This window comes from Notothenia rossii (genome assembly GCF_949606895.1).
Source record: "Notothenia rossii genome assembly, chromosome: 3".
NCBI classification, from domain to species: domain Eukaryota; kingdom Metazoa; phylum Chordata; class Actinopteri; order Perciformes; family Nototheniidae; genus Notothenia; species Notothenia rossii.
The window spans coordinates 78,800,707-78,809,265 of NC_136901.1; the positions used below are offsets into that span (position 1 = coordinate 78,800,707).

The 8,559-nt window shown below is 40.5% G+C and overlaps 1 protein-coding gene across 1 annotated transcript in view; it reads left to right on the forward strand.

Annotated features, from left to right (window-relative positions):
• fermt3b (FERM domain containing kindlin 3b) overlaps window positions 1-8,559 on the forward strand; it is a 109,819-nt gene that overhangs the window by 100,268 nt on the left and 992 nt on the right. Inside the window, exons 5-14 of the mRNA XM_079670636.1 lie at window positions 1,425-1,593; window positions 2,117-2,219; window positions 2,314-2,421; window positions 5,148-5,282; window positions 5,437-5,483; window positions 5,953-6,077; window positions 6,514-6,620; window positions 6,915-7,136; window positions 7,683-7,807; window positions 8,251-8,392. Coding sequence (XP_079526762.1) covers window positions 1,425-1,593; window positions 2,117-2,219; window positions 2,314-2,421; window positions 5,148-5,282; window positions 5,437-5,483; window positions 5,953-6,077; window positions 6,514-6,620; window positions 6,915-7,136; window positions 7,683-7,807; window positions 8,251-8,392 — 1,283 coding nt within the window. The remainder of the gene's footprint in view (window positions 1-1,424; window positions 1,594-2,116; window positions 2,220-2,313; window positions 2,422-5,147; window positions 5,283-5,436; window positions 5,484-5,952; window positions 6,078-6,513; window positions 6,621-6,914; window positions 7,137-7,682; window positions 7,808-8,250; window positions 8,393-8,559) is intronic.

The window sequence follows — 8,559 nt, forward strand, 5'->3', positions numbered from 1 at the left end:
TTTGACAGAAAGGGTAGGTTCGAGATTGGTCTGAAGTTATTAGGGTTGTCAGGGTTTAGACCGTTTTTTTTCAGAATAGGGGTGATAGCAGCTATTTTGAGGGACGGTGGGACGGTGCCAGAAGACAGGGAGGAGTTGATTGCTGTAGTGATGAGTGAAGAGAGAGTAGGAAGGCAGGCCTTAACAAAGCTGGAGGGGATGGGTTCCAGGGTGCAGGTGGCAGTTTTCATTCCTGTGAGGAGATCAGAGAGGTCAGTAGGGGAGACAGGGGAGAACTGGGACACGGGTTGGCAGGATAATGGGGGGCAGGTGGCTTGAGGGAGAGCTGGTGTGGTAGTGGTTAAGCTACTGTAAATGTTGTCTATTTTGCTTTGAAAAAATGTGAGAAAAGAGCTGCATTTGTCTACTGTGAATGACTGAGTGGTGGTGTCCAGGGGGCTGAGGAGTTTGTTTATTGTGGAGAAGAGTGTTTTGGGGTTTCCGGAGCCAGAGTGGATTAACTGAGAGTAGTAGGTGGTGCGGGCATGGGAGAGGGCATCTTTATATTGCTCTAGGTGGTCTTTGTAGGTTTGAGAATGAATTGTGAGACCTGTTTTATTGCGGAGTCTTTCAAGTTGCCGGTCACGGGTTTTCATCAGACGGAGTTCAGGGGTGGACCAGGGAGCAGAGTGGGTGAAGGAAACTGTTTTGGTTTTTATGGGTGCAAGTTGGTCAAGGCAGGAAGACAGAATGTTGTTGTAGTAGTCAGTGAGATCAGAGGGGCTATGGAGGTCCACAAAGGGAGTGGTGGATATTTTTTCAGAGAGGGAGGATGAGAGCGAGGTAGCTGAGACACAGCTTAATTTACGGAAGTAGATTTTGCGTTTTTGCTTTGGTGGTGGGGTATATTATAGCTCCTCCAGAAAGCCTCCTTGACGCTCGATCCTCGCTCCTTGATGTGCATTTAGAGAAATTAGATGTCCTTCAACATGGTGCGCAGAAAACCATTTCCGGATCACTACCGGAGGACCGAGGATTCAAGTAGTCGAAGAGGGGAAATTAGTGAAATGAGAAAGGCCCAAGGAGGGTGGCTGTTATACCATTGGCTAATGGTTGCACAACCCAACACATTGGGACATTACAAAGTGGCCAAAATCTGATCAGCTTATTTGATTTTATTTAAATGGATCAGGACAAAAAGAGTGATCATTTATTCTCCTGAATCTTTCTGAATCTCTTAACACAGAGGGGGCACAAATGAATAAAATTCATGAAATAGTGGATTTTGCATAATAGGTGAACTTGAAGGTGTTTGGTGTAATTGGTGTAAGAATAGACTTCAAAACAACATTTTCATATATTAGAGATGTCGGACTGTTTTCCTGACTTCCACTATCTAACCACCTTTTTAAATTTGACTATACCCTTTGACACTTGCTTTACAGCATCCCGGCCCTGTCTGTATAATGGCATGCCTGCTCACTTTGCCGACTCACCTCAGATGGAGGCCGTCTACAAGATGCTGTCAGTCACCCAGCCTCCCCCTGCCCCCGAGGTCATAACCAAGCAGTTCCGACCAGCCAGCGTGGTAGACAAGGCCCACATCAACGGCAGGTACAGACATATCTGTTTGGAAAGCTTTTTCAAGGACAATGGCAGTCTGTGAATATATCATATCATGGCATATTCCTTTACAAAGATCTGGGGAAATAGGAATATTGACCCAGATATGACGTGAAAATGCAACTTTTGGATCTGTCAGCCATGCTACCGCTTGACAACAGGTCCTGCAAGACTGCTCACCAAAAAGTCAAACACTAAAGAGGGTACATCATTTATTTGAAAAGCATTGTTGTCCTTTTCATGGCCACTTTTGAGTTCTTATGGTGAACTAGTCTTTGAAATGGTTTGCTATTATTTGTCAGTTGATTGCAAGTCCATTTATTACATTACATTATTTCACAATTCCTCATACATTTCTGTGTTCTTGGTCGAAAAATCTCCAGCCTTTGAGAAAAGAACAAAACATATTAGTATGCAAACTATTTTACCAAAAGGTCTGACACAATGGGGGTTTCATTGATTAGAAAGTAATTATTGTTGACTTGGTCATATGCTTATTTTCTTTCCCTCCAAGGTGGTTGGACTCATCTCGTTGTCTCATGCAGCAGGGCATCCAAGAAAATGACAGAGTTTGGCTTCGCTTCAAATACTTTGCCTCCTATGATATAGATCCTAAGGTGTGTATGTGTAAATGTTGTTTTTATAGATACAGTCTGAATATGTCCTTCCATTCCACTCTTGATTTGACTCCTATTTTCTCTGGCTGTGCAGTATGATGTTGTGCGTCTGACCCAGCTCTATGAGCAGGCGCGCTGGGCCATCCTGCTGGAGGACATCGACTGCACCGAGGAGGAGATGATGTTGTTTGGAGCTCTACAGGTAGAAAACACTGCTACTGAAAAGCCAAATGTGTGTCAACGGGTAGACACACACATATTAAAAACAGCTAAATGTCAAAAATACAATTAAGGAAGTGGGCATTTCAGAGAACAGAGAGCTTCTCTTTAGGCGGATGACCTTCTTCTTTATGTCTCTAACTTATCCGTGTCTGTCCCTGCAGCTCTCTCTATCCTTAGCTCATTTGGTGCTGTATCCGGTTATAAACTAAATTTAAGTAAAAGCGAATTGTTCCCTTTGAATAGAGCGGCGCGTGAGTTCCCTCTACATAGTCTACCATTTCAAATTGCACTACACAGCTTCACTTACCTCAGGATCCAGGTGACCGATACATTTAAAGATCTTTATAAAGCTCATTTTGCAACCCTTTTGTCCCGCGTACAGGAAGACTTTGACCGCTGGTCAGTGTTAAATCTGTCTCTGGTTGCCCGAAATAATTCTATAAAATTGAATATACTCTCCAAATATCTGTATTTATTTCAATGTGTGCCCATTTTCCTCCCTCAAACTTTTTTTCGTAAAACTGACACTATTATTTCTAACTTTATTTGGAACAAGAAAACCCCAAGGATACGCAAGCTATTTTTACAGAGACCAAAGGCGCGGGGTGGACTTGCTCTGCCGAATTTGAGGTTCTATTATTGGGCTACAAATCTAAGAATAATACAGTCCTGGCTGCAGTCTGACTCACAGCACTCTCCGCCTGTCTGGCTTGAAATGGAGGCTGCTTCCTGTAGTCCAGTATCTCTTTCAGCATTGGCTCACTCTCCCATTAAGACCCCCTCCTCTGCTTACACTAAAAATGTATTTTAATTGTTAAAGCATCCTTGAACATTTGGAATCAGTTCAGACGTTTCTTTGATCTCCAAACATACTCTACATTAGCCCCTTTAACTGCAAACCATGTTTTTCCTCGATCCTTAGTAGATGGCGCATTTACTATTTGGTTTAACCAAGGCATTAAAACATTCAAAGACCTTTATATTCACAACACATTTGCCTCTTTCCAACAGCTATCTGATACATTTGCACTACCAACCCAACATTTCTTCAGGTATCTACAGAATCGCAGTTTTGTTAATAATAGATTTCCTCAGTTTCCTAATCACCCAGCTGATTCGCCGCTAGACACACTCTTTAGGCCGTTATCTACTCTGAGGGAATGATGACGTGTATTTACGCTCATATTTATTTTCTTCGTTTGGTTACCCTGAACTCCATTAAATCTCTTTGGGAAATAGATCTTGGGGAGGAGATTTCTGAAGAACTTTGGGAAAAAGCCCTTGCTAATGTACATACATCTTCTATTTGTGCTAGACATGGACTGATTCAGTGCAAAGTAGTGCATCGCACACACTTTACTAATCTCAGGCTCTCTCAAATATATAAGGACGTGGACCCAACTTGTAACAGATGTAGCCAAGCACCGGCGAGTCATGCACACTTTCTGGTCTTGTCCGGTCTTACACTCTTATTGGACTGACATCTTTAGATCACTGTCAGAAATCACTGGAAAACCGATCGCTCCTAATGCCATGACCGCACTGTTTGGTGTAACCCCACCCACATGGCCACTCTCTTGTCTGGAGACAGCCTACATAGCCTTTGTTACCTTACTAGCCAGACGCCTGATATTGCTCATGTGGAAGTCTCCAATATACCCTTCACACTACTTGTGGTTAAATGAAGTCCTAAATTCAGCCAAACTCGAGAAAATAAGGTGCATACTGAGGGGCTCCCTGGGGAAATTCCACAAGATGTGGAACTCCTTCTACAAGTATATACGGGAGCTGGACATGCCGGATGTCTCTGTACAATAGGGTGGTGGACCTGCGGTGTTAAACTGTGATTAGTGGGCGGCTGACTGACCAACAAGTGCTATGTTTTTCTTTGATATATTAGATCTTTTTGTTCCATTTATACACATTGTTTGATTTCTACTTTTGCATTATTTTATTAATAATGGACTTAGACTCAGAGCCTTTAGATTTAGATTTTGTTGTTTTGTTGTTTTTGTTGTTGATTTTGGTCCTGTCGCAGTCCATTTTTTTGTTTAGTTTTATTTATTTTTAGTTTTGTCTTTGTTTTTTATCCTGTCGGACTCGAGTCATTCTGTTGTCATTCTTACTTGTTTGCCGACTGCTATTGTGCTGTCTGTCTGTCTGGCTGTTTGTTTATAAAAAAATAAAATAAAAAGTTAATACAAAATTACAGGAATTCAAATGTTGCCATGTGCATTTGGCTATTTTGTGAATGACATACTATATCAATTCATAATTGTTTAATTTTGATCAGGTTATTCAATTCAACAGATACATAAAAGAAAATTAAATCAATAAAATAATAAAAATGAAAGTAGATCACATTTCATTTAGTTGAGGCTTTTATCCAAAGTAGAAATAAAGCAAATCTTCACATTTAAGATATTGGAAAGTACTTCTCTTTTTTTAAACGAAAGTGATTCAAACAATTGTAAAAAAAATTGGCCTTAAAGCCAAACTCTTTTTTTGTGAACACTTGTAAAGTATTTGTTGGTGGAGTGAAGTAGTGGATTTCCCTCTTAAATGTTGAGGAGAAGAAGAAGAGGTACGAGAAGAAAACACTCAGAGGTTCAAAGGGCTTTATTGTCATATACAAAAGTGTACTTAAGTTGAATAACTAAGTTAATGTACTTAGTGACATTCCACCTCTGCTCTCCTCTCCTGTAGTACCACATCAGTAAGGTGTCTGAGTCGGAGCCCCAGGCGCTGAGCTCCAGTGCAGCCATGGACGACCTGGATTCTGCCCTGCAGTCCCTGGAGGTCAAGATGGAGGGAGAGAGCAGCTCCGCCTCCGAGATGCTGGTCAGACATGTTGTATTTACTTGTGTGTCACTGAAATGTATGTCAAAACATATAGAAAGAATGTTAACAATTCACAAAACAATACATTTAATAAGAAGGCAAAAGAAGAGTATTTTGTTTACTGATGGAAAAAACATCTTTGTCTTTCATCCAGGAAAACATGACTGCACCAGAACTCAATGACTATCTGAAGATATTCAGGTGAGAGACATTTTCAAGCATCCATTGGCATAGCCTTGATAGGTTTTTTTTGTTTCTGTGGATTTTTTTATCTCGATCACTTAACTCCCTTACTACCCTGCCATAAAATGTGTTTTATCTTTCAATTCCTGCCACAATGATAAAGGAATTAACAACTAAACAAAGCACATAGCAATAGCTATGTTAACTGCACTCCCATGTGTGATCACTACTAGAGTCCAAAAGGGTATTTTCACAGTACATTAGAACTTAAATAAACTGCAGGCGTGGTGTTTAAAATAAAGTCGTCAGTATCATTTCCCCAATAGGGGACATGATAAATTACCAGGTCTTTGGAGGATAACAGACGTTTGCCTCTTTTGTCTTAGATGTGATGTGTGTGTTAAAATAGAGTGAAAACATAGTTGATTTTTTTTCCTTTTTAATCGGTGTCAGTACATAGCCTGGGCAATGTGTTTGTTTGTTTCAGGCCAAAGAGGCTGACTCTTAAAGGATATAAGCAGTACTGGTTCAAGTTCCAGGATACCTCCATCTCTTATTTCAAGAGCAAAGAGGAGAGCATTGGAGAGCCCATTCAACAGATTAACCTCAAAGGTACTGAATATCTAACTGTATTTTATATTTTTAGGATATGTTGTTGCTATGTCACCAATAATGTGTCATCAGTTATCAATATGTATCTACAGATTAGTGGCTGATTAAGTAGTAGACATACTTTAGTAATCTGTTTATCCACCTCTTTGTAACATCACTGCTTATCAAAATCAACACATAAACTAACACAGAACTTTCCACCTATGTTAAAAAGGAAAGGTGCTTCTCTAAAGTCTGTTTTCATCCTCCATCTGTGAAAAGTGAATTAGGTTATCTATAAATACAGAAAAATGAACTGCGAGTATGACTCAGCAGGTTCAGGCGTGGGCAGTAAACTCGAGAAGTCTGACCAAGTGGTCGGGTTCAATTCTATTTCAATCCCATAAATGTCACATTTCAGAATTGGTCAGTGGTTTGATATTTATCCTGCACACAGGATGTGAGGTGGCTCCGGACGTTAACGTGACAGCCCAGAAGTTCTTAATTAGACTCCTGATACCAGCGCCTGAGGGCATGAACGAGGTCTATCTGCGCTGTGAAAATGTAAGAACAAACACACACACAAACATCATTACATTTTTAAATGTGCCATACTTTAAATTAGTAATAAAAAAATGTGATGGGAGAAATATACTTTGGCGGCCGTTAATATACCTGGGCGGCCCACCCAAGTAAAGTCTATGTGTGGGAAACCCTGGGGTAATCCCTGACATTGTGTCAATAATCGAATTGACAATTTCTTTGAATGTTATCTTGTCTCATACTTAATCCTAATGATATGTAATCTGTCACTCCCCACCTTACTCTCTCTCTCTGCGGTTGTCTCTCGCCCTCCAGGAGCAGCAGTATGCTCAGTGGATGGCTGGGTGTCGACTGGCCTCCAAAGGCAAAAGTCTGGCTGATAGCAGTTTCCAGAGTGAGATCCAGAGCATCCGCTCCTTCCTGGCTATGCAGAAGACCAGCTCAGGTTCCCATGGCAACGCAAATGCTAACGATGAAAGCATCAATCCTCACAGTCTGGTGTCGCCACGCTACCATAAGAAGTACAAAGCCAAACAGGTACAGGAGAGGTGGAACTTCGATGTAGGCTCAAAAAAGAAAGAGTAAATGTAATACTCTCATTTTATCAGTAGGTAGCTACAACCAAGTACTTTATTCAATCACACCAGTCCATCATTTATAAATCTAATATACTGAATGACAGGGTGCTAATTTTAATTCTTGAAGAAAAAAGGATTTACCTCCCTGGTAAAGGAATAATCAAATGTAAGTTAATGGGGCAGAGTTAAAACCACAGCAAAACTTTGCTAATTAATAAACACATTCCTTTTCTCTCTTTTATTGTGGAAGTGTTTTAAAGGTAACGCTTAACGGAAAAGTATGTTTGGTTATCATGGTGTGAATAAATGTAACTTAAATGATACTGCATAAGTTGTGTGGAGTTTGTAAACTGATATATTCCTTTCATTTCTGGACAGCAGAACAGTGATTTTGCACAATTGAGCTAATTGAACTACTATGCAGCTGAAACTACTGCCCATTGTGTTTATGAGGCAGCAGAAATGTACTAACGTCTGACCTTTTGCCCTGTGCCTGCTGCTCCAGCTGACTCCTCGTATCCTGGATGCATACCAGAACGTGGCTCAGCTCTCACTGACAGATGCAGTGATGCGCTTCCTGCAGATCTGGCAAGCCCTGCCAGACTTCGGGCTCTCATACGTCGTTGTCAGGTAAAGTTCAATTTAAAACTTATCACAATTGATGAAATGCCTGTTAGCATCAATTTAGGACCATGAAGGCACAACATAAAGCAATTACTTAAACTCCTCAGTCTTTCTTTAACAGAACAGCACTCACAAGTCGTGATAAATAAACAATTTAAAACTATAAAACAACATTTAACAGCAAGAAAATAAAGCCAACTAAAATCTAACATTGGTATAAATTAAGATTTAAACTCCTGTCTAAAATTTCTAGGAACAGTGTGCTCGTCACTAGGCTCAAGTCACCATCAATAGCAGTATTTTCAATTTGATTGAAAGGGTTGAAAACACATCAATGATCTAGCAAGTTATTGAATTGTATTGTATTGAATTGAGGATTAAAGTTTGACCTTTGTATCAACAGTTTAGATTTTGAGTGAAAAGAAGATTAAGATGTTTTTGCTAAATAGGTTTAAGGGCAGTCGTAAGGACGAGGTACTGGGCATTGCTCCCAACCGTCTGATCCGTATCGACCTGGCTGTGGGGGATGTGGTGAAGACCTGGCGCTACAACAACATGAAGCAGTGGAATGTCAACTGGGACATACGACAGGTGACAATATAGCTTTGATCCACCTTCTGTCTGCAGTATGCACGATCTCACACTTTGGTTTCCAGGGAAGGTGTGCTACTGAATTAGCTAAACAGACCTTACAAAAGTGTATTATTTGGATCTTTTCCCACTAAGGTTTCCTATGTGTGGTTTAACTGCTCAAAAGG